Genomic DNA, 25,638 nt, shown 5'->3' with positions numbered 1-25,638 from the left:
TCAGACATTATCATTAACTAAGCATTATTACTATTATTCAGATTTCTTTAGTTTGCAGCTAGCACCTTTTTCCTGTTCCAAGATCCCAACCAAGACACCACATTGCATTGGCTGCCATGTTTCCTTAGGCTCCTCTTGGCTGTGACGAATCTCAAGACTCGGGTTTTGATGACCTTGATAGTTTTGTGGAATCCTGGTCAAGTATTTTGTAAAATAGCCCTTGACTGGAGTTTGTCTGACTTTTCTTTCTCATAATTAGACTAGTGTTTTGAGTTTGGGGAAGAGGGTTGCAGAAGTAAAATATCATTCTTATCATAACCAATCAAGGACATATATTATCAACATGACTTACGCTGTTTATGTTGACTTTAATCACCTCCCTGAGTAAAGTTTTTCGGTTTTTTTTCCACTCTTAGCTTTTTCCTGACTTTTATGCTGTACTCTTGGGAAAAACGTCACTATACAGCCATTGCGTACAGCCCAGACTCAAGGAGTCAGGAGTTATAATCTACTGCGTTGAGGGTGCAGTAGCTACATAAGTTACTAGATATTCTACGCTGGGATTTTGTCTGTTTTCTCCCACTTACTTATGCACTCAATTATTCATTTGTATGAATTCATGAATATTTACATACACTTTGGGTTATAATCAAATGCTACCTTATTTTATTGCTCAAATTATTTCTATTTCGGTCACAGTGGCTCCTGTGTCCCTTTGAACCCCATCGTTGTGTCTCACTGTGTGTGAGCCCTTCCCTGTTTTACGGCACCACCATATTCTCAGGCTCATCTTACGGAGCTCCTGCTCCAGTTTTGGAATCAGCCATTTCATCAGGCAGCCCTGTTTCCTTTTATTGGAGAATGGGATTAGAAATCAAGATCTGGACTCTAGGTATGGTTGTTGCTATTGGTATATCATTTCTTTCCGGTTCTCTAAGTTAACAGAGCAAAGAAATGTACATATGTCTATTAACTCACATGTCTTGGTTGAGCTACTATAACAAGATATTATAGGCTGAGTAGCTTAAACAGCATTTATTTCTCATAGTTCTGGAGGCTGGATGTCTGAGATCAGGGTAGCAGCATGGTCAGGTTTTTTCTTGGCTTCCAGATAGCCATTTTCTGATTGTATGCTCAAATAGTAGAGAACAAAGAGAGAAAGCAAACTTTCTCAAATCATTTCTTATGAGGTATTCATTCCAGATCCATCCTTGTTACCTCATTCCCTCCCAAAGGCTCCTTCTCCAAAAACCATCACATTGGGGATTAGAGTTTCAGCCTGTGAATTTGGGACGGCGGGGGGGGGGGGGGGTGGCACAGGCACTCAGTCCATAGCACCATGTTTATACACATCTATAAAAATTTTTATCCATAGCCATCTGTTATATATGTTACATCTGGTTTTGGAAAAAAAAAATCATGAGAAGTGCTAAAAAAAAGGCACAAGGAGCTCCACAATTTTTACACATTTTAAAAACTATTCTGTGACCCATGGGCTATTCAGAAGTATGCTGTTTAATAATTTCCAAATATATTGAATTTTCCACTTATCACAATTCTCTTATTAGCTGAGAACATATTTTGTATGATTTCTATTCCTTTAAATTTGTCGAGTTGTGTTTCAACACATGAAATAACCAATACTGGTAAATATTCCATGAATATTTGAGAAAAATGTACTGTTGTTGGATAAAGAAGTCTATAAATGTCAATTAGATCAACCTGATTGAACTGCTGCTCAGGCCATCTATACCATCTATACCTTTACTACTTCTCTGCTTGTTGATACACCAGTTGCTGTCAAAGAGATGTTGAGGTCTCCAAATATAATGGTGTATTTGTCTATTTATCCTCTTAGTTTTCTCCATCTTTTTCTTCAAATGTTTTGGACCAGCCACAAGTGGCCATTGAACACTTGAAATACGGTTACTGAGACTAACAAAACAGACTTTAAATTTTAAAAGATTTAAATAATTTAAATTTAACTTTCTATACATGTCTAGTGGCTACTGCAGTACGTAGAACAGGAATGGAATTGTTTGATCTCATGGGACATAGTATTAATTTTATTAGACTTTGAAAAGTTTTGGTTGTATTATTCAAGAGGAATGGGGTAACGCTTTGATTAATTGTCAGTGGGTCAATTAAACAACGCAAGTTTTTATATATGACTATTTACATAAAATATCATCAGAAAACCTTAATGTACTTAGAATGATGCAGTATAACTAATTAACCTAACATGATATTAATAAAATATTATAATAATCTGTAGTATCTCATATAGTTAAAAGTTTGGGGTGGGTTTTTTTTAACCTATATTTACTATTTTCCTTGATAGATATCCCAATCTGAAATGAGTAAGCACAAGCTAGACCATTTGAGAGATAAGCAAACTGATCTTTAGTCAGGGAAGATGCACATCCGAAGTCACAGAGCGTAAAAAATGATGGACCAGACTTCATGTAAACAATTTTCACAATTACTTCAGGAAACTCTATGTTTACTTCACTGGTTTTCATCAAAAACTAAGCTTCTGAACTTGAGGTCGGCCTACATTTCCTGTCTCCCACACAGTGCTGGGAAGATGAGTGTTTAAAAGACTGTGGCAAAAAGTGACACTTGCTTTTTCTAGAACAACTAATTGCTAAAGGTCCAACTTCTAAAATTTTCTTTCCCTATCTTGGCAAAATAAAAAAAAATACTTTTTCAGATAGTGTTCTATTTGGTAGAACTCATATCAATGTGCATCTAAAGTGAATAACCAACCTATAAAGAACATGTAAAGTAGATAGCAAATGAACTTCTAATGTGTTAAGCCACCGATATTTCAAGGTTAAGTTTTGTAACAGAGCATAAACCTAGTCTGTGATGACATCCAACCATAACAAAAAAAGTGGCAACAACCAAAATCTCAATATTATAAATGCTAGTTGCTCTCTTTGTGACCCTGAACTCTATGCTTATGTATCTTCACAGGTGTGTATTCATGCCTCAGTGGCCACAGTATGAGCTTCTTGCTATCACTGTGGATCCAAAATACAGAGGTGCAGCCTCATATTTGTTTGTTAGTATCTGTGGGGTAATGTGAAGGTGTATCTTCTTTGCGTTCAAGTTCTTGATAGATTATAGTTTGAGGCAACAAGTCTTGATAAAGACCTTCAGAAGGTGATTTCCAGCAAAGCAATACATAAATCTGTAAATAAGACAAAGAATAATCTTTAAAGTATGTAACATAAGCCATTAAGAATAATATAATCCAAGTCCTCAATGATTTGTCTCCAAATATATGCTCTCTTACTCCAAAGATAAATTGGGTGGACTTTGGGCCCAGAGGAGCCCACTGGCTGCTCTCCGAAAAGGTAGAAGATAAGGTCAATTTCAATCATGACTAAAAGTACCCAATGATTCAACATATGGTGTTGGGAAAACAACAGCAAAATGCAAAGGAATGGACCTGGACCACTTTCTTACGCCATACACAAAAATAAATTTTAAATGGATTAAAGAGCTAAATGTGAGTGAGACATGAAACCATAAAACTCCTAGAGTAGAACACAGGCAGCAACATCTTGGACGTTGGTCATAGCAACTTCTTTCTAGATATATCTCCTAAGGCAAGGGAAACAAAAACAAAAATAAACTATTGGAACTTCACTGAAATTCAAAGCTTCTGCACAATGAAGGAAATAAAAATGCTAAAGGGCAACCTACAGAATGGTAGAAGATATTTGCAAGTGACATATCTGATAAAGGGTTAGTATACAAAATATATAAAGAACTGATAAAGCCCAAGACTTCAAAACCAGATAATCCAATTAAAAAATGGGCAGAAAAACACTCTGGAAAACAGTATGGAGGTTCCTCAAAAAGTTAAAAATAGAACTACCCTACAATTCAGCAGTTGCACTAATAGGTGTTTATGAAAGGATACAAAAATACTAATTCAAAGGGATGCATGCACCCCAATGTTTATAACAGCATTATTTACAATGGCCAAATAGTAGCCATTTGTGGCCAAATGGAAGCATCCCAAGTGTCCATCAACTTATAACGGATTGTGAAGATGTGGTGTATATATACATAGTATATATGGAATATATATATGCAGTGGAATATTACTCAGCCATAGAAAATAATGAAATCTTGCCATTCACAACAATGTGGATGGACCTAGAGAGCATTATGCTAAGTGAAATACCATATGATTTCACTCATATGTAGGATTTAAGGAACAAACCAAATAAGCAAAGGAAAAAAGGAGCGAGAGAGAGAAACCAAGAAATAGACTTTTAACGATAGAGAACAGATGGATGGTTACCAGAGGGAAGGTGAGGGGGGATGGGTGAAATAGGTGATGGGGTTTAAGGAGGGCACTCTTCATGATGAGCTCTGGGTGTTGTATGGAAGTGATGAATCACTATATTGTACACCTGAGACTAATAGTTTTTTTTTTCCCAAATCAATCTCCTTTTTTAAAAAAATGTTAATTTAATTTGCCAACATATAGTATAACACCCAATGCTCATCCCATCACGTGCCCTCCTCAGTGCCCGTCACCTAGACATACCATCACCCACCCACCTCCCCTTCTGCAACCCTTTGTTTCTCAGAGTTAGGAGTTTTTCATGGTCTGTCACCCTCTCTAATTTTTCCCACTCAGTTCCCCTCCTTTCCCTTATCATCCCTTTCACTATTTCTTATATCCCCCATATGAGTGAGACCGTATGATGATTGTCCTTCTCCGATTGACTTACTTTGCTCAGCATCATACCCTCCTGTTCCATCCATGTTGGTGTAAATGGTGGATGTTCATCCTTTCTGATGGCTGAGTAATATTCCATTGTATACATAGACCACATAATCTTTATCCATTCATCTGTTGAAGGACGTCGAGGTCCTTCCACAGTTTGGCTGTTGTGGACATTGTTGCTAATAGTTTTTTAGTTTTATTTACATTTTATTTACAAACCCTTGTGTCAAGGGCTGACTTTCAATAATAGATTGCAGCAAAGAGCAAAGGAACTGCTCTGCTACAAAACAAAAACAAAAACAAAGACAAAAAATCATGCAGAAGCAGGTCATCTATGAATGGTTTAGCACCAAGTTCACCATGAAGGTGAATGAGTAAAGAAAGAAAACTTCCTAATGATGATTTTTTCCCAGATATTTAACCAGGTATCAGGCTACCTGGCTTATCAGTGTTTAGTCTTGAGGAAGACAAAGGATAATATAAGCCTACCCATCAAAATAATTCTTGAACAACAGAAATAGGGAGAGATGATAGGGCTTTTTGCCTTCTTTTATCATTTGGGTATAGAGAATGCCAGTCCACCTAATGCTGGGAACTTTGCTTATTTGGTGCATTGCTGATGGGCTGGAAAATAATGAGCTGATAATAGAACTAAGTTTTTGAGTGTCTGAACACATTAGGTATGATTATGTATATAAAATGTGAGGTCTTTTTGTATTTTGTATTTGTGATTTGATATTTGTCTCTATAATGAATGATTACTTGATAAGAGAAAAAATGTGAGGGTTTTTTTAAAATAAAGGATGACTATTGTATCTTTATAATTTTTAAATAATACTTAACCTATGGAACTGTTACTAACATTATCTTTGGTCCATTCCACACTCACATAAAGGATGTGAATAGAGTGGGGGCAAGTGATTTGTCTTTCAGCCAGCACTGCAATGGGCTACGCCTGGACTTGTTGAAGAGAGCTACAAATATACAAAGACTCCAGCACAATAAATGGTTTGGATTATTGTCCTTTCTGAGTTGATGAGTGTATTCTAGGCATGAGGAGGACGGTAGATGTTTATACGTGGTGCCTAAAGAGAAGAATGACATTGAGAACATTACCCATCTTCCTTTAATAATAGAAATTCTATCTACTTTAGCCCAATTTGAGCCTGATGGACTTCTGCAGCGTACATTATAGTTCAGTGAGATCACATGACACGTGTTGGTCCAGTGCAATGTGAGAGGGGAGATACATTTCACCTCAAATCCATGACCTTACAAGAATAAACACGTCTTCCCCTTCTCTGTATCTTTTCTCACTGGGTGCTGTACAAGTATGAAGAGAGGAGCTGTGGTGTGCAGAATAATATGGTGTCATTACTATAGTTATGTTATATCATATGATAAAGAAGACATTATTTGGGTGGCCTTAATCTAATTACAGGAGTCTTTTAAAAGCATATTATTCTCAGGATAGTAGAAGAAGGAGTCAGAGAGATTCAAAGCATGAGAAACATTTGACAAAGAGCAAGTCATCTGTTGCTGAAATGGAGGGAACACCTTGATAATGTCTGAGAGTGGCTTCTAGGAACTGAATGTGAGTGACTCCTGGCCAACCATCTCAGTCCCATAGTGACGGGCAACAGAATCCTGCCAACAACAATGAGCTAGCAGACCATTCGAGACTTTCCAGGGGTCTGATGTCTCCAGTACCTGGACTTCAGCCTTGTGAGACTCTGCGTGGAGCTTCCAGCCAGGTCCACCCAGGCTTCTGATCTATGGAGCTGCGAGGTGGTAAGTCGGTGGTAGGTATTGTTTTAAGTTGGTATACTTGTGGCAATTCGTCAAGCAACAACAAACATTTATTATGTATTTTGGTACCGGAAATGGGGTAACAATCCAGTACTATTACTATATCTAAGGTATGTGAATAAATGTCTAGGATATGGGAATAGCTGTGGAAGTGGGCAGTGGGACAAAACAAGTTTGAAGAAAATTTTGAGGAGCAAGATTTTCAAGAACAAAATTTTGAGAAATAAAAAGTACAGAGAAAGCCTAAAATGCTTCAAATTCTTTGTTTACTGGAAATAAAGACATTGAGAATGCAGTCAGTGTGGCTCAGAAAGGAGTGAGGAACACATTACTAGAAACTGAAGGGAAGGTCTTGCGGTGGAGTAGCAGAAATCTAACAGAATGTTGTCTCACGGTCATGTGGGAAGCACAACTAGTAAATGGTGAACTTTGATAACAAACTGAGGAGATTTTCAAAGCATTGAAGGTAAAGCCCACCCAGCTTCTTGCTTACAATAAAAAGTGAAAGGGAAGAATTTCCACCTCTGGGTGATGCCTTTTGCCATGCCCTTGGGTCCCTCCCATCCATGGTCTTCCTTTCCTGAGGAATTCAGACTTGCATTATTTCCCTTAGGATCAGGGAATTCAATGCTCATGATAAATGTTATATACTTGAAATGAGGGGAGTTTTGATGCCATAAATCTTTCCATTTTCTATTTGAATTAACCCTGACGCACAGCTGTGGCAATAATTTCAACACAGAAAAAGAATCAAGTAATGAGGTTGAGAAAGTATGCTACTAGTTCTGTATTACCTATATTTGTTACATGTGATAATAAAATACAAAATTCCAACTCTATTTGTGTTTCTTAGTCTGCTTAGTATTTTCAACTGTGTGTACCTGCAATAATATATTTAATCTGTTACAGGTTTTTAAATTAATTATACTTTGATTTTATTATTTTTTGGATGATATGTACTTTGTATATTCATCACACTAAAGAGTATACTTCTCTAATAAGTTAATGGATGGATGGATGGATGGATGGATGGATGGATGGATGGATGTTTGAATTCGTGGATATATACCCATGGGTGAGAGTTTCTGTATGGATTAGAGAATTATACACTGTGTATTCCAAGTGTGCTCAACACACAACTAGTAGCTCCCAGGTTATCCACAGAATCAGTTATAGCTTTTGTTTTTGTTTGTTTTACCCAAGGTAAAAAGAGTTACTGACAGACCACTTCATGAAATAGTTGAAATTATCCTCATTCTTCCAAGAATTGCACTTACCCAGTGAATATTCTCGTCATCCACATTATAACTGAGCATGGAGAGAGGAAGTGAAATTAAAATTTGCAGACAAGTTAGGATCATTAGGACAATCACAAGTCCCTGTCAAAGAAAATAAAATGTCACGCATTACCTTCCACCCTGAAGATAGTTTGGAAAGTTTTATTTCAGAGCCTCACATCAGGCCCTCAAAAGGGGACACATTACATTATACAAAAGGTGGCATGAGGTTGGATCTGAACCCAGATGTACGTGTGCTGCTGTAGGAAACAAGAGTTAGCATAGTCAATATTCTTGAATATATTAATATAAGATAGGAAGTAAAACTTGATGAGACTTCAGAATTCACAATGATTATTCCACTTATTATTATTATTATTATTATTATTGGTGGTGGTAGTGGTGGGTTATTAGTTATACTATTATTGAAGTTATTATTAGTTTGCCATAGATATCGGTAATGTTGCCAATGCTTACAAAGTTGGCTCTTCTCAATATACAAAGCAGAAATGGCAGGAGTTCAGATCTCCCCAGTGAGATACTAAATTCTTCTAGTTTTCCAGTGAACTCAATTCTAGTTAAAACCAGAAAGTTTCCCAAATTTGGAATACACTTTAAGCTAAAAATCAAATGACGGTTGCGAAATTTTTTGTCCTTGCTCTAATAGGTGAGATGTGTCAACACTCCAGTGATCTTGGCCTCCTTTACTGGTTTCCCACCGGTTTCTTTCTCCTCTGCCTCAGACCATTCATCTCCATTACTTCCACAGGCTTTATTGCAAAAAAGAGTCCACTCTCAGGTGGTGGCAAGTCAGAATAAATATTCATTCTCCATGTAGCTTTGTGAAATACTTATTTTTAATTCCTAGCAGTGATGAATATTATGAGAGAATATAATTAAATAATAATAAAGAATAACGTAAAGACTACCCCAATCTTTGACTCAAATTTTAATATCATTATACTTCTTCACTGCTTTTTCTTGAAAAACAAAATTTAGATCCCAGAACTTGGGGATCTTTGCCATTGTAAAGGAATAGTTTTTGGGGTTTTTTTCCCCTAAATGTGACACCTGTAGACAGGCATTTGGAAGCAAGAATTTTGTTCCTCATATATACCAATGATCATGTCTCATCTGCATCATGCTCAGATAAGCATTCAGTCTGCCCACAATTCAGGAGGATAATACTTACAGTTGCAATTGATTTGATGCCCAAACAGAGAGTTTCCTTCTTGCAATCATGGTGGATATTTTTTGTTAAATTGTACGACAAAATACAGATCCCAGCAATTGAGATGAAGGTGCTGAGAGTGTTGGCACCTAGATTCCCTCTCAGCTGAAAAAAAAGTAAATAATGAGCTTCTAAGTTAAGGGCCAGGGGCTTCTAGACCCTGTAAGCTGAGGGGAGAATTCTGACTTAGCCATGGGATCTACAGGCTTTCATCATTTCTATATGGTCAATTCACCTCAATGGCAAATCACATTTGGGAGAAGAAAATTTGCAGAGGATTGATTTTTTTTAATAAAAAGATTTTATTTATTAAAAAAAGATTTTTTAAATTTATTTATTCATGAGAGACACACAGAGAGAGAGAGAGAGAGAGAGAGAGACGTAGGCAGAGGGAGAAGGAGGCTTCCTGCGGGGGGGCCCCCGATCCAAGATCTCCAGGATGGCGCCCTGGGCCAAAGGCAGGCGCTAAACTGCTGAGCCCCCCAGGGATCCCTGATCTTTCTTAAGCACATACCATGGATAGGATATAAAGCATTATAGACCTCTTAGCCTCTGTAGTTTTTGACTCTGTATTAGCTCTTCCCTCCACCAAAAATAAAAGTTTGCCTTGCTCAACCCTAAGACATGGTTTTCTCTTTATTCACATCGCCCAACCTCATACCATAGAGAGGTTTTAGTAGCTACGTAAATCTTTATTCATTCTTCTTAGGTGACAAGATTTGAGGATCACAATTTCTAAAATCCAGGGAGATCCAGCCATAGGATGATCACTGAGTCATTGGGCCAACGCGACAGTTACAGGATGAAATGTAGTACAAAATAATGAATCCCCTGGGGGACTGGGCTTCACACGGGAAGTCAGAGCGTTATAAGTTCTCATTTTCTTTCTGAACGACAAATGGAAAACTTGTTAGCTTACCAGTGACTTTGTTTGCTTCTTGGCAGACACAACAGTCAGAGATCCAGAGATGATAAACTGTTTATAAAATAAGAAAGATGTCTGCAGAGTAGCAGCTACTTTCAACTCACCCTTCCTCCTCGTTGCCAGATGCATCTCGCCCTCCCTCTCCCTCCCCTACTTCCTGGGCCTCCCTTCAGAACTTGGAGGAAAGCAGATCCTTAAAGTGTGTGCACCACACGATTAAGGTACCAGGGTCATCCTTTTATTCTTATGAATAGTAAAATTCCTTTAGCTAAATAAAAGAAGTGGATGTAAAAATCACAGGGGAAAACAATTTATTCAATGTGGAGAAAATGAAATAAAGAGAGTAGATATAACTCAAAGATACACTTTGGGATGCAGAAAAGAGAAAACGCGAGCTCAAATTACATGGCATTTTTCTCAGTGTGTTTGGCCAAGAAGCGTGATGACTTAAAAGGAGGAACATCTCCCTATCCCCAGCATCTTCTCTGATCCACATATTAATAATACATTTCAGAGACTCTTCTTCTATGTGTCAAACCCAGGATATTCTCCTCAGGCAAAACCGCAAGATTATACCAAATAGGTTCATGCTATACAGTAATGAACAGAACTTAAGGGCATTATTATAGGAGAATATATATTCAAGTTCAGGTTGCAAATCAGATCTTAACCTAGTATCATTGCAAGCACTCGAGAATTGGCAGGATGCCATACAAGTTCTGTGTTGAGTTGATGAATGAGTGATTAAATGGTTATAATTAGAGATGTGGGATACTCACAGACAATGCCCCCCATATAGGGAAGCCTGTGTAAATCGAGAAGAAAATGATTCTGTACATTTCAGAATCAAGAAGAAGAAATCCAATTATCCCATAAAAGATGCATTTCACACCAATCATAATCTGAGCCACCTGGACAAGAGATAAAACAAGCCAAATTACCAACCACCCAAATTATCAAAAATCCAAAAATCCATGTTTTAAAGACAATGGTGAACCTTTTTCAAGAGAGAGAATCACTTGGTCCAAATATTGTGGTCACTCATAGGGTTGACCCCCTTGACTATTATTAAAAGATCTGCTAAGAAGAATCAGTTCCCGGAGAATCTGCCTTTTTTTTTTTTCAGTGGCCAGCCCATGTGGGCCCACCTTGCTTCAATAAGATATAGTCAGTATGAGGCTTATCCAAGAGCTTAGGACTTCTATGGTCTCTTCTTAATGTACCCCCCCCCCATGCCCATATAAACACAGCCCCTTGCTTTTTTTCTTTCTTTCTTTGTTAATGTTTATTATTTTTAAATGTAAATTCAATCAATTAACATATAGGGTATTATTAGTTTCAGAGGTAGAGCTCAGTGATTCATCAGTCTTATATAACACCCAGGGCTCCTCCCATCAGGTGCCCTCCTTCATGCCCATCACCCATTTACCCCATCCCCCCCACGTCCCCTCCAGTGACCCTCAACTTGTTTCCTAGAGTTAAGAGTCTCTTAAAGTTTGTTTCCTTCTCTGATTTTGTTTTGTTTTATTTTTCCCTCCCTCTCCCTATGATCTTCTGTTTTGTTTCTTAAATTCCACATGAGTGACACCGTATGATAAATGTCTTTCTCTGATGGACTTATTTCACTCAGCATAACACCCTCCAGTTCCATCCACATGGTTGCAAATGGTAAAATTTCATTTTTAGTGGCTGAGTGTTATTCCGCTGCCTTGCTATGCCACATCTTCTGTGTCCATTCATCTGTTGGTGGACGTCCTCTGGACTCTTTCCACAGCTTGGCTGTTGTGGACTCTGCTCCCATAAACATTAGGATGCAGATTCCCCTTGGGATCACTATGTTTGTATCCTTTGGGGTAAATACCTCATAGTGCAATTGCTGGGTCATAAGGTAGCTCTATTTTCAACTTTTTGAGGAAACTCTAGTCCCTTGCTTTTAATCAAAGTGTTGTACTTCCACTTCACAGAATGGTTGACACAGAATGGTTGACATAGGTCATAACCTGGTGCCTCTATGCCAACCACTTCATTAGCCAGAATAATCCTTCATCCTGAATATATCCTCCTGCTTCTCCTGATTCAAAATTCTTTATTAGTGGTTTACTTACCCCCAGTGCTTTTAGGTTTCCCTTCAGGAATTTATGCAGCTTGTCTAATGGATGTTTCAGGGCACCAGATGTTTCTGTCTTTCCCAATGGGGTATTCTGGTTTTGGTTTGAAGAAATGTCCACAGTCATCCCATCAGAATTCAAAGTTTTGCTCATTCTGTAATAGATCTGTCATCTGATAATAGCATCAGTTAGGTACTGTCATATGCCAAATACTGTTCATTTTATCGCAATGGAAGTAGATACTGGGTTTCCTTTATCTGAGGTCTTTATCACGTATGAAGAGAAGCCACTGGCCATGTGATGTTCATGTGTCCGTGCTGCTAACTCTGATACCACTGATGCGATAAACAACAGTGTAAATTAAGGAGAGAGATGACAGAGGTTGAGAAATATCAAAGCCTACATAACTGTAAGATATCCTCCCAAGTTAAGGAAATTTGTAAATCTCAAGTCTGTTTTTTTTTGTTTTGTTTTTTAAGTTGCATGTGGTCACAGACTTGTACAAAAGTACCCACCATGGGAATTGTGATATATCTATTTAGCCTTATTCTTGGTGGAGTGAAAATAACCTGGGATTTAGAGGCAAACGGATCTGAATTAAAGACATTTCTCTTTAATTTAATTAAATGTATAGGTAATTTATCATCCAATCCAAGATAGTTTTGAGAATGAAAGAGAATAGGAGTAGTATCCATAATTATGCTAAGGAAATAGACACCTGGGGATACACTAGATAAAAGCCACCATACCTTTAATTATTGTGTGACAAGGGATCCTTGGGTGGCTCAGAGGTTTAAGCACCTGCCTTCAGCCCAGGGTGTGATCCTGGAGACCGGGGATCGAGTCCCACATTGGGCTCCCTGCATGGAGCCTGCTTCTCCCTCTGCCTGTGCCTCTGCCTCTCTCTCTCTCTCTCTCTCTGTGGCTCTCGTGAATAAATAAATAAAATCTTTTTTAAAAAATTACTGTGTGACAAAGAATTTAGTTGAAGCTCCAGGTTTGTCAACATAAAATATAATTATGTTTATGCCTCATAGGTGTGACACCAGAAATGATGCAACCGATTTTCTCAGTATCATCAGAGATGTGATAAATGTAGCATAAATTCTCAGTTATCTTCTCAAGAAGTTAGGCTATGCTTTGGTACTTGTCAAAAACAGTGATGGATTTCCATAGAAGAGCAAATCCCAGAATGGCCATCTTTGAAAACTAGCTCATTTTGAACCTTTTCTCCCCAAATATTAGCTTTTTATTTCTATATAATCTTCTACCATATCAACTTTATGACTATGTGCTAACATTAAGTTAAGTTTGAGAGATAGGGGCAGACTCTTCCTTATTGCATTGGTATCTATGAATTCTATCACTCTCCCTAGTATGTTTTAATTTAGTTCTGCTTACACTTTGTACAATTTCTTATGTTTCCTCCTCCCATTATGCTAATTATAAGGAATTAGACCCTTAATATAACTGCTTTTGTACAAAATTCCTGGATCAAAGTGGAAACATAGTTTCTGACTTTTGCGGTCCATGCCAAATTTCTTTTAAAAAAAAAAGTGTGTGGGGGGGAGATAGCAGTGTACACTGGACCCAATAATGTGTGTGTGTAAATTTCTTTGCAGCCCCAATGAAAAGATTAAGATATCATGACATGGACTCTTATGGGATATTTAAGATTAATCCTAAGTATTCAATTTTTCTATTTCCACTAGTTGCTTTCAATTAAGGAGTTGAAACAAGGAATTTATCTTATATGAGAACGCTGGAAGTGCTAACAAGAACTTTCTTTTTCTATTTCTTAAGTGGATGAGTCTTGTCAATATTTCATTAAAAAAATATCTATTCAATCAGTTATTATATCTTTTTAACATGTGACTCTTACATCCAAAGATGGTAAAAAACAAACAAACCAAAAAAAAAAAAAAAAAAAAACTTGCCCAAGTTCACAGACATATTTATAGATGTGAGACCAAAGAGCCATAGGTCTGATAAGTAAAAATCTTCTCTTTAGATCAAGCCTGGCTCAGACTAATACATCCCCTATTCAGCCTCCTGAAGCTCCCATATAATAGGTTTGAGTTTTTGAGGGAGCCATAGCTTTCAGTATAACTTTGTTGGGGGGGAATAAATTGTTGACTCCAAAAAGTATCTTCCATTATTCCTCATTGCAAATGTCATTATTTACTCATTCATTCACTCAATAAATATATTTATTTTCTAGGTTTAAAATATTGACTATAATATTTACTGGACACATTTTGATTCACTAAACTCACTTTAATTATTTTTGTTACAGATATATGTTATTAAATACTGTAATATTCTATCAATCTTACGCTTGTAATTTAGCCTTTGACTGCTCCTTGAAGCCACCATCCAACTGTTCAATATTTTGGTAAGATTTTCACATTTACAGTTATCATGTTTCTAACAAATGCTGCTCTTCCATCTCTGTTGTCTATTTAGAGAATGACATTGCAATATTTCTTGGCTACTCCACAGTACAAAAATTCACCTTGCTTACCACATTGTCCTCACCTTAAATATTGACATCAAAGCCCTATTAACCTTTTAAGTTAATATAGCTTCAAACCCACCAAATCCTCTTCATTATACCTCTACCAGCTTAGTTATAAAACTCATGATTCTCACTAAGAATGCCACTGTGAACCTAGCTGGCTTACCATATCCAGTCTTGAAGTGCTGAATTGCACTTGCAGATTGTAACCAAAAAATTTCTGTCACAGTTCTAACCAAATTATTCCCTTGTATCTTTAATTACGTCCCCTAGAAAATAGGGCTGGAGACAAACCTCCTTGTTAATGCTAAGCCTTACTCTCTACCCACTGATGAGTAAGGTGTGCTTGCATAATCAGAAAGTCGGAAAGCAGGAATGAAGACAAGATCAAATGTATGTAAGTCACTGGAACTTTCTCATTACCTTAAAAAAATTCCTGAAATATTGGGCAGTGAGTATCTACCAATGGAAAAAAAGGAAGAATGGTCTCTGCCTTGAGCCCACATTCAGTCCAGCCTCAGTCTGTCAGGTTTCACACCTGTGCCTCCCAGAACATAGACAAAAGTACTTTCTGGTGTTCAGGATAATGGAGGAAAAAAGGTTACCTACCTAGATATGTTCCACCACAAGATGTGGGAGCCTGTAGTCTCCTTAAGCTTACGTCTCTTCTGTATCTATCAAGGACTGTGACAACATATGGGGGAGGAAAATCTATGCTCTGATCTCTGTGTTTCCTCATTTGCTGTATTTCCACACATAGAATTCCAGATAAGCAGTTCTCATGTGTTTAGAGAAAGTTGATACATATCATATTTTGTTGCACAAAATTAGAAGCCTTATTACCATAATCCGCAATACCAATTGATAGTTTTATTTCTGCACATTGTCTTTCCATTTCTTTCTATTAATCTAAAAAAGAATGTATTTTTTTAGCTTACTAAATAAAATTCTTTCCTTTGGAGCAATTTCTAGGAAATTCATATTTTCAACCAACTTCTCTTGGTCTTTGCTTTAGCACCTTATAAACTATACCTTCACTGAAGTAAAATAAACATTAAAACCCCAGAAAAATAAATATATTTCCAATAATATTTAAATTTCAGGACTCTATCTCAATGATCTAGCTCAAATATACCAAGCAAAGTATTAATATATAACTATATTAAGATGACATTACAATAAAAATCAATAAAATGGATTAAACTTTGTCCAGATTGACCAAGGGAAAAAGAGAAGACAAAAATTATCAATGTGAGGAATAAAAGAAGAGATACCACTGCAGAATTCAGAGACAGTTAAAGGATAATAAATACTGTGACCAAGTTTATGAAATAAATTTAACATCTTGAAGGAAATAGAATCTTTATTTGAAAGACACAAATTATAAACACTGACTCAAGAATAGATGATCTCAATAGTTTAATATCTATTTAAAAAATTGAATGTATAGACAAAACCATTACAACAGCAACAGCAAAACCAACTCCAACTGCTTAGCCATTATCACTGACTAATTCCACCAAATATTTAAGGAAAAAATAATAATTTAACATAATCTGTTGTACTTTATGCGGTCAGCATTACTGCAATATCAAAACAAGACAAAGATATCATAAGAACTACAAAACAATAACTTTCAATATGGAAGCAAAAATCTTCAACAAAGTGTTATCAAATCAAATCCAAAAATGTATCAAAGGATAATACACCACAACCAATGGGATTTATTTCAAGAAGGCAAAACTGATTTTTTTTAAATCAATGTATACAATTCATCATGTTGACAAAATAAATACAAAACACATGGTCTTCTCAATACACAGAAAATGCATTTGACAAAACTTATTCATTCATGATAAAGAAAAATACTCTCAGAAAACTAGTAGTAGGTGGGAATTCCCATTATCTGAAAAAAGCCATATACAAAAACCTACAGTTATAGCATACCCAATAGTAGCCTACTGAATGTACTCCTCTGTCTCCCAATACTAGTGTATCTGCCCTCCCCACTCCTGTTCAACATCTACTGGAAGTCACAGCCAGTGTAATATGGTAAGAAAAGACTTAGAATTTGGAAAGTAAGAAATATAAATGTCCCTATTGAAGATATAATTGTCTATGTAGAGAGTCCCAAAGGATCTTTTAAAAAATCCAGAATTAGAAAATGTAAAGTAGACTTTGCTTTCTGAAAAAGAGCATTAAAATAAGAAAGTTTAATCTATTAGGCCACAATTAGATGTTTTTTCTACAGTCTTTTGTTGTTCCCATAGAGCAGAGTCTAATGTCCAAGACAGTGTTAAGTGCCAATAAATGTACTGTAGTTGACAACATGCTATCAAACTGTGACAACAGTCAAGTCAGAATCACACAGCGGATTGCCGTTTTCCGATCCTATTGCAGGTGGCAGGGGCAGGATTGCATTAAGCCATCTGTTAGTATCTCCTTAAATTTTGGTTAGACATATACTAAGAGAGGCCACATGCATATTTTGACGACAGATTACAAATTGAGAGAGTTCCAGGCCTGTCAAAAAAAGTCAACATGTGATAATGACTGTTCCCTTGTCAAGTAGTGTGTAGGTTGTTTCAGGCTGCATCAGGATCCATGAAGCAAAGAGAATAAGGACCTGCAAGGGATTAGTCACCGAAGAAGCACTACCTGTGTGCAGAATGTGTATGTATTTTCCTACTTTTAAAAAAGATTTTATTCTTCTATTTGAGACAATGAGAGAGTGAGAGAGAGCACCAGTGGGAGGATGGGGGTAGTGGCAGAGAAAAAAGGAGAAACAGACTCCTGGCTGAGCAGGGAGCTGGACATGGGGCTCCATCCCAGGACTCTGGAATCATGTCTTGAGCTGAAGGCAGACGCTTAACTGACTGAGCCACCCAGCCTGGGTATTTTCTTATTTTAATACACCAGTCACACTTTACTCATTGAAAGGCTTTATAAAACCCTGAGGTTAAAAGGTGGTAACTGACTTCATGATGTCAAATCTTCATGATACAGATAACACTACAACATAAAATGAAAAGAAACAATGGCTGCTTCAAGGTGAAAGGATAGGATCAGGGCTTATTTTAATTCATTTATTTCTGGAAATTTGTATATTTAAGAGAGCGAGTGTCAGAAACAGCATGATCTACCCAGCTGGCCTATTGCACAACTCCCAGTACAGCGTTAGCATTATAGTCTGAAGTGAATGGCTTTTCAGAAATTGCGTAGGTCAGCAGTTGGCACATATCCTCCGAGGCCAGACCAGAGTCCCAAATACCTACAACTTTTTTGATATGTTCCCTTTATTTCACACTACAAGAGGTGTGAGATGATGCCAGTGCTGATGTGGATGAATCATATGCTTCACTTATCATGTCCAAATGTTATCATGATTGGGGATAGAGTAGGAGACCATAGCAGTGTCAACATCAGCAAATCTGTAGCCTTTTTCTCCTCCTGAGAACACTGAAGACTATTTACTTCTTGATTACTAATTTACTCCCAAAAATGCAATTTAAGTAATTCCAGAGATAGCTCAGAAGTTAATATATCAAACAACTAAGTGGGTTGGAAAGCCACATCATCATAATTATGATAAAGAGCAGATATGGGAAGTTCACACTCATTGGAGGATAAGTCGACAACCACCTGTGGAGGAAGAACACACAGGAGATGATATTTTATGACGTGATATGACATTTCACTTGCCCATGGCCCTAGTTCCCTTGGGGCCACTCTTCTCTTTCTGACATAAACATCTCTATCCATCCAAGCAATCTTCTGCTAGTGCCACGTCTGATCCTGCTCATGTGGCTGCCAGAGGCAAAATGGAATGTGAGGGGCTCCTAAAGTGAAAGAGGGTCTTAGATGTTTCGTATGCTTTGAACTGTTTCAGGACAACTTAAAGAGGTAAATGGAAAAGTGGCAGAGAATATCTCAGAACACATTGTAAGTCCTCTAGATCACGGACACTCACCGAGGTCGTACCACAGCAGACCGCGCTGCATCCAAAAGCAGAAAGCAGCACTGAGAGGATGAGTCCGAGGATGATGAGGATAAGCTTCATACTCATAATCCCCTGCAAATTAAAATCATGCAGGGAGAGGAAAGATTGAAGAACTGAGCAAGGGAGCTTCTGTCACGGACCCTGAATGTTGTCCTTCCTAACTCATTGACAAATTGTCAGCGGTAGTAAGATACTACACTCTGGCTTCACCTTCAGATAAAATCTGAGCAAAGGTACACATAATTATTCCAATTTACAGACTCCCAAATTTCCAATTTCATTCATTTGTAATTTTCACACAAGATCCTGTTATCCATTTTTTTCTCGACATAACCAACTGATAAAGCTGCTCACTTGCAAACCTTACTTTATTGAGGTGTTTAAAAATTAGAATGTTTTAGAATTCCTTTCTAGCTCATAGTAATTTTCACCATATGATCAGTAGATCCATGTCAGTTTTGTTAAATATACTTTCTAGAAAGGATCCTGGACTTTGTCTATCACTGTGCTGAATGGACTAAACATCTAGACTTGTCTTTACCTCAGTGAAGACAATCACAATCATTGACCGAATTCATTGGCGCCCATTCTGATCTTACCTAAAATAAGAGTCTTATTTAGCTTCACCTGATGTACATAAGTCCTGACATCATCAATAATTTATATTTTGTAGATATTCACTTGGAGTCAAGGCCCTGACCTTTCTGCAAATGATTTGTCAGTTTTAAGTGGTGCCCTATTGCCCACCTGTGATGAGAAAGATTTCTACAAGAAATTTTATACATGTGGATAAATATCAGGAGTTTTTTTTTTTCACCAGATCTATCAATACTTACAATCATGAAATAACGAATTGATGTGCTTGGTAGGAAGTAAAGGGATATGGCTATTCTGAATGCAACGATTATTAGGGACACTCCTGTCAATATGGCGGCCACAGTGTTTGTTCCAATGCTGCCATAGATCTGAAAAAGAATCAGAAACTGAGTCCCTGTTCTGACACTCTTCAACCTGGCAAGTTGATTGTACACATGTGAACATTTTACTTAAAGTGGAGGTAAAATTGGAATTTGTAAAAATTATGCACAGGGTTGCTATCTACTATGTGACCTATAGGGAACAGGGAAAGAATCATCCTGAGATCACAACTCAAGGCAAAAAAAACCCCGAGAATCAAAGACAGCCTGATTATTTCGAAAATGAAGGTCAATCTATGCTATGCCTCCTTTGATTTTCTGAAACTGTAGATAAACACACCATCCGTTTTGTTGTCTTCATCCCTGACACAATAGACACAGTTCCGGATGTGATTAACTGTACAAAGATAAAGTTCAAGGAGTTAGTCTTTGAATACCTCGTTCTGTAGTCTTTTTTCCTAACACCAAATATTTCTCAATACTTTTCCTCCTTATTTGTGCTTACATATAACTATTAAGGATTTTACATATATCCTAAGTGATACAGAGACAAGTTGTTCCAACTTATCTTTTACTTACAAAAGTTGGTCCCAAAAGGAAAATGAAGGTATATACAGTATCCTCTAGGAATAGATGTAGTTTATGGAATGAAAGGAAGACTTTTACCATAATCCACAGGCAAATATTCATTAGGCCAATCATGATTTGGCTCACCTAGAAAATGAGAAAGTGCCTCTGAGTTAGGAGGAATCAGCTTTCCTCTTAGAATTACGTGCCCCACATGTGGAGGCGTAAATGGCTCAGGAGCCCTTTAACTTGGGGGAATTCCAAGATCAGCGCTTAAATTTCCATTCAGTGTTCCCAAATATAAAATAGTTTGGTGATTTGGCTAAATGGTATATGTGTTTTCTCATTTTAAAGTCCTATTTTCTTCTTGATATGGTAATTATTGTGACCACTCCAAACTTTTGTCTCAGGTAATCATGTAGCTTTGACCCAGAGCAAATTCAGGGGAATATGAGCCACCTCAAAATCCTTAGATGACCTTCATTGTACTTACCCCAATAATAACTGGCTGCCCCTTTAGGAAATTCTGCAGGTTTCTCTGTGCCTCCTGAGGCAGAGGCCCTGGCCCAGTTTGGCCCTGGTGGATGGCTGGATTTCTCTGCTGAAGATCCATGGTTGTGTCCCTTGATGTCGTCACTCTTCACAACCTGTTGCTCCCCTCACTGTGGCGTTGAGTCATGACACATGTGAAGCATATGTTGGTCAGAAAGATCAGGTAAAAGGATTAGTCTCTGATTCCATGCAATAGTTAGTGTTCATAAATATTTTAAAGTAAAAGTAAGTGCTGTGCTAAGTGTAAGAAATTGGGCCATGCAATTGTTTCAGTTCTTAAGGGTAGGAAATCTGACATTTATTAAGTATTTAACAGTGTACTTCGGGCAGTTCAGAATGACATAGTCACTATTATGTTGAGTTCCAGAAAGGCTATCTAAGTAACATAAACTTACATTATAGGAAACTGAGGATGGTAGCCCGAGAGCATGTGCCTTATGGATCCTATTGTCTTGAAACGATATTGACCATCTTGACCATGAAGCTGAAAATAAATATTGTCCACTGGTCCTGGTATTCCTGTCCCATGGAAAGACAGTATTTATTAGTTTATTTCTTTACACCTCTGTTCCTAGGTAGCTCTGGCATAGTTATTTTTGTTTTGTCTCTGGGTTCAGGCTCCTTCTGAAGTTTCAGAACTAACAGCACTTGACCCAACAAGCCACCGTGTAACATGTGTGCTCCTAGACTCAGAGCTGCTTCTTCCTGGTGCCTCCAACTGACTCGCCACACAGACGACACACGACTCACAGAAAGCCTGGAAGGGACCATATGTCCGCACGGGCGAAGCTGGGTCGGTGGCTGGGAACCACATCTGCCCGAGCCCAAACCTTTGTTTTCTACTCATGATCTGCTTACAGAAACGTCAAGCAAAATACTCACATATTAGAAATGCTTCCCTTCTCTGACCACAAGAAATCTCTCTTTATTTGAACACATGGACCATCCTGAGTATAAACAAGAAATACTATCACCTTTTCTGTCTTCATTATGATGGCAATGGATACTCTGTCTTGCATACATTCCTCTTTGAAGTGAAATCATAGGACACTTGGTATAGTCCATGGAGCTACAATTCCACTTTTCCTCTAGAATTCACTGTAAAAAAATTCTAGCTATATGGTGTACAGGTACGTTCGAATTTATCAGGAAAATATAATAAAACAATAACAATAAAACAAATATTTCTTCTACTACCTTTATTGAGTTCCATAAAATCTGGTGATCCTTTAATAGAAATAAATGCCTTTTATTCTTAGGAGATTGAAAAAAAGAAAAAGAAAGAAAAAAGAAAGAGAAAGAAAGAAGAAAGAAAGAAAGAAAGAAAGAAAGAAAGAAAGAAAGAAAGAAAGAAGAAAGGAAGGAAGGAAGGAAGGAAGGAAGGAAGGAAGGAAGGAAGAAAGAAGAAAGAAAGAAAGAAAGAAAGAAAGAAAGAAAGAAAGAAAGAAAGAAGAAAGAAAGAAGAAAGAAAGAAAGAAAGAAAGAAAGAAAGAAAGAAAGAAAAGAAAAGAAAGAAAATACAGTTGACCCTTGAGCAACACAGTTTCAAACCTTACAGGTCTACTTACCTGTGGATTCTTATAGTACGGTACTGAAAATGTATTTTCTCTTCATTATGATTATTTTTTAAAGATTTTATTTATTTATTCATGAGAGAGAGAGGCAGAGACCCAGGCAGAGGGAGAAGCAGGCTCCCTGCAGGGAGCCCGATGCAGGACTCGATCCCGGGACTCCAGAATCACGTCCTGAGCCAAAGGCAGATGCTCAACCACTGAGCCACCCAGGGGCCCCTCATTATGATTTTCTTAGTAACATTTTCTTTTCTTCAGTTAATTGTAAGAATATAGTACATAATACATGTAACATAAGATGCATGAGTTATCGGTAAAGCTTCCAGTCAACACTGGGCCATTAATACTTAAGTTTTGGGGGATTCTAAAGTTATACCAGATTTTCTACTGTGGGGAGAGAGGGTGCCCAGAACCCCTGTGTTGTTCATGGGTCAACTGTAATTATTTTCAAATGGAAAATGGGTGGGGAAAAGTCATACACATTTGAAAGCTGGTATTTAGATGTTGAATTTGCATGAGGAGTCAAGTGGGAATAGAAGCTTTGGTGTTTAATGCAGGCCAATGATCTTTTATATAGAATTCTGACTTTATTTCTACCCTTGTTTCTATGAGTTTCTGAATACTGAATTCTCATATGCAAAATCTGTTTTTATTACCAACAGAGATTATTACCAACCATACATAGGTATGGAAACAAATGTGTTTTTTTTTTTTACATCTTGATAGCATTATAATTAGTATGCTACTGTCCTGACTCTTTAATTTACTTTTAAAAAAAACTTTAGTTCTGTTCCATATTATTAATCATATCTGAAGCAAAAATATGTTTCTCTGAGCAAACTGTGACTGTCTCTTTCTTTCTTTCTTTCTTTCTTTCTTTCTTTCTTTCTTTTTTTTTGACTGTCTCTTTCTGATAATAAAGTCAACACCCTAAAAAATATGTTTTCCTTGATTCCTGATTTACAAAGCAGGACTCTCAGAGTCCACTCAGTCCTGTATTTTTTTCTCAAAAAAGTAATGATTATACAGAGAATATAATTCCAGATCAAGAACCTCCTCCTTTTGGATCAAATCCTTTCACTGACAAAAAAAGGACAAAGTAATCATTCATTACATAAAATTGAATAAAGCCCCACACTAGTGGTCCCTACCACTAGGAAAGAACTCTGTGTTGCAAATTCTGGACAGCATATGATTTTCAGGCTACTTGTTTTCTGTTTTTTGAAAATGATTACATGGCCGAGATAATCTCAAAGCACAATCTGGAATGCTTCTTTACAACTGTAAGATTTAATTTGCTACCAGAGAGTCAAGCATTTTTTTTATGGAAAAAAATCCCTTTAGACATTTATGTCCTTCTCAAACAACTAGTTTTACAAAAAGTAGTTTTTATAAGATTATTCTACTCCTGTTCCATGGTTTCATCCCCTGGAGCAATTCTCATGAGTATTAGGGACCAGCTTGGAATGGACATGCCTCTCATAGCCCAGAGGAATAGCCACCTAAGTAAGAATAAAAGAAAAATACATACCCCTGTCCCAAAACAACATTGAGTCTTAACTTGATATCCACACAGGACGTGGGAACTTCAGTACCCAGAGTCGGTCTCAGAGTCTTCCCAAGGAAGTTCCCCCACAGAGCAAGCGGTATATGATCTGTGTCTCCATCAGGCACTCGAGGCCCTGGGTATTTGGTGTACACAAGTTTTGCTCAAGACAGATCGCCCTGTCCTATGAAGAGATAACGGCGCACCACCCTAAAGGCATCTTTCTGCACTCTACTTCTTGCAGATGGGTCTATGATGGAGTAAATTGATGATGTTGACAGAGATAACGGCTTATCTCTGCTGTTCAGATAGCTGCAATTTGAGTGCCAAAGCTTGGCACACTCTTCTTTTTGCCAGGGCAAATCTTAATTCTTGTTTACCCACCACTCCTCAAAGACTTTGTCCATGAACCACGTGCTTTCTGTTTGGGGAAATATTTTGATTTAAAATAAAACCTTAACTTGCGCATAGAAGTCCTCACCTTTGTTAGAAAATATGGGATTTTTTCCATAAATATGGGATTTTTACTCTGTTGGCTCCCAAATTATACTCTGTATGTTTTGCTAACAATGCCATGATGTTTTGCTCCTCCGCCATGATGTTAGCAAGCTTCCTTACTCCCATTTCTACCATTTGACAAATAATTTTAGAAAAACAGCACATAATATTTATAGAGCCCAAGTCAGGAAATCCAAAGATGGGAGTAATGTGCTGTTTGTCCATATCTCTGGAATTATAGTCTTCAAACGTAAAAGGGAGCCTTTGCATATTCTTTCATCTTGGCTCAATCATCCATTAACTGTCATTCTCTCCACTCTGTGACCCCTCTGGGTTCTTTTATGGTCTTGCCCATAGTTTCCATCATGAATGATGGAGAATCTCTGTGTTCCATACCACCCCTGCCTTCCCTCAAGGCCTAATAATTTGAGGTAAAGCTTCTAATAGGAAAAAATAAGCTCTTTTCCTATCCTTGTATCTGAATAAAAGAAGGACTAACTGTCCCTGTTCTTGTTTCATATCCATCAAAAGGAATGCTCTGCCTTTTCTTCACAAACGTGAGTGTCATCCTTGCTCAGAGGCTGCGTGAAGCGTCTCTGTATTGTTCCAATGTTAGCATATGTGCTGCAAAAGCGAGCCCTGCTCCTCCTTTTCTTAACTTTAAGAATTTTCAGCATATTCTTTTATTCGCTGAATAAATTTCACAAATTCCTTGTGAAAGGAATTTAACCAACAGGACAGTGGCCTTGGAAGTCAGAATCCACTAAGGATTGGGTAACAACTCACCTGTGAGCCAACTAGCCCTGAAAATGGATGGGCTGGAGGGGGGTGGTGTGGGAGGGTGTGGGGTCCTAGGTGGGGGTACTGCGGTTCCCCCCAACCCCCACCCTGTGGTCTCCATGCTGTGACTAGTAGGAGGGCCAATGCAATGAACCTTGAAGCCCAGAAGACACCAGTGGAGCCACAGCAGGTGCAGATTTTGGTGGTAGTAGAAAAAAAGAAGAGTTTGATCTTTTCAATAGCTTTTTCTCCCCTATTGTAACAACCATATAGTTTCTCCCCTTTATTCAGAGGTGTAAACAACCTCCACACCCTGCATAAACCAGTTTTCCTGTGACATACCTGTTTTATATGTTGCTAGGTTTAATTTATTAGTCTCGGTAAGGATATATGGGTCTAAGTTCATGTAAATAGATGCATATTTTATTTTCTTATGATATTTTAATCCATTTTGCAGAGTGAGAGAGCTGGTTACTACTTGCCTCAAAAATATGCTCTGAAGTTTTTCTTCCTCTTCAATGTTCAGAAAGTTGTTAATATTGGTATTACTTCTTCATTGAATGTTCGGGAGAATTCACCAGCAAAG

General features: G+C 37.6%; 2 protein-coding genes and 1 pseudogene across 5 annotated transcripts; all 3 read right to left on the bottom strand.

Moving 5' to 3' along the window:
- Positions 1-1,022: 1,022 nt before the first annotated feature.
- On the bottom strand, positions 1,023-15,312 carry LOC140593661 (membrane-spanning 4-domains subfamily A member 3-like). Of its 3 annotated transcripts, none has more exons than XM_072745694.1 (7): positions 15,231-15,312; positions 12,101-12,275; positions 10,775-10,906; positions 9,990-10,046; positions 9,032-9,175; positions 7,840-7,941; positions 1,023-3,196 (listed from the first exon to the last, which is right to left on the bottom strand). In XM_072745694.1, exons 2-7 carry the CDS (start codon positions 12,254-12,256, stop codon positions 3,056-3,058), a joined length of 732 nt encoding a protein of 243 aa, XP_072601795.1. In that variant the 5' UTR covers positions 12,257-12,275; positions 15,231-15,312; the 3' UTR covers positions 1,023-3,055. The 3 variants fall into 3 exon arrangements, with proteins under 3 accessions (XP_072601795.1, XP_072601794.1, XP_072601796.1); XM_072745693.1 differs by having other exon boundaries at positions 12,101-12,438; positions 15,231-15,293; XM_072745695.1 differs by having other exon boundaries at positions 2,046-3,196; positions 12,101-12,268; positions 15,231-15,291.
- A 654-nt stretch (positions 15,313-15,966) lies between these two features.
- Positions 15,967-23,962, bottom strand: LOC112935026 (membrane-spanning 4-domains subfamily A member 4A-like). Of its 2 annotated transcripts, XM_072745698.1 has the most exons (9): positions 23,760-23,962; positions 21,540-21,604; positions 21,053-21,176; positions 20,599-20,767; positions 20,118-20,252; positions 19,879-19,935; positions 19,458-19,586; positions 18,592-18,693; positions 15,967-18,263 (listed from the first exon to the last, which is right to left on the bottom strand). In XM_072745698.1, the coding sequence occupies exons 4-9, from the start codon at positions 20,716-20,718 to the stop codon at positions 18,174-18,176; spliced, it is 633 nt and encodes a 210-aa protein (XP_072601799.1). In that variant the 5' UTR covers positions 20,719-20,767; positions 21,053-21,176; positions 21,540-21,604; positions 23,760-23,962; the 3' UTR covers positions 15,967-18,173. The 2 variants fall into 2 exon arrangements, with proteins under 2 accessions (XP_072601799.1, XP_072601800.1); XM_072745699.1 differs by lacking the exon at positions 19,879-19,935.
- Positions 23,963-24,799: 837 nt separating this feature from the next.
- LOC112935058 (U6 spliceosomal RNA) lies at positions 24,800-24,912 on the bottom strand (annotated as a pseudogene).
- Between the last annotated feature and the right edge of the window lie 726 nt (positions 24,913-25,638).

This window comes from Vulpes vulpes, unplaced genomic scaffold, assembly GCF_048418805.1.
Source record: "Vulpes vulpes isolate BD-2025 unplaced genomic scaffold, VulVul3 u000000659, whole genome shotgun sequence".
In the NCBI taxonomy this organism is placed as follows: Eukaryota; Metazoa; Chordata; class Mammalia; order Carnivora; family Canidae; genus Vulpes; species Vulpes vulpes.
Note: the sequence above shows the minus strand (reverse complement) of the source record. Positions and strands in the feature narration are given on the sequence as shown.

Excerpts from the sequence above, each read along its gene's own strand:
- LOC140593661 (XM_072745694.1), bottom strand. The coding sequence starts at position 12,256 with ATGAGCAAAACTTTGAATTCTGATGGGATGACTGTGGACATTTCTTCA. Across the intron at positions 10,907-12,100 it reads GAAACCTAAAAGCACTGGGG|GTGGCTCAGATTATGATTGG; the intron begins GTAAGTAAACCA and ends TCTCTTGTCCAG. Across the intron at positions 9,176-9,989 it reads AGAAGCAAACAAAGTCACTG|CTGAGAGGGAATCTAGGTGC; the intron begins GTAAGCTAACAA and ends CTTTTTTTTCAG.
- LOC112935026 (XM_072745698.1), bottom strand. The coding sequence starts at position 20,718 with ATGGATCTTCAGCAGAGAAATCCAGCCATCCACCAGGGCCAAACTGGG. Across the intron at positions 19,936-20,117 it reads TCCTTTTGGGACCAACTTTT|TTAATCACATCCGGAACTGT; the intron begins GTAAGTAAAAGA and ends ATCTTTGTACAG. Across the intron at positions 18,694-19,457 it reads CAATTCGTTATTTCATGATT|GGGATTATGAGTATGAAGCT; the intron begins GTAAGTATTGAT and ends TTTAATTTGCAG.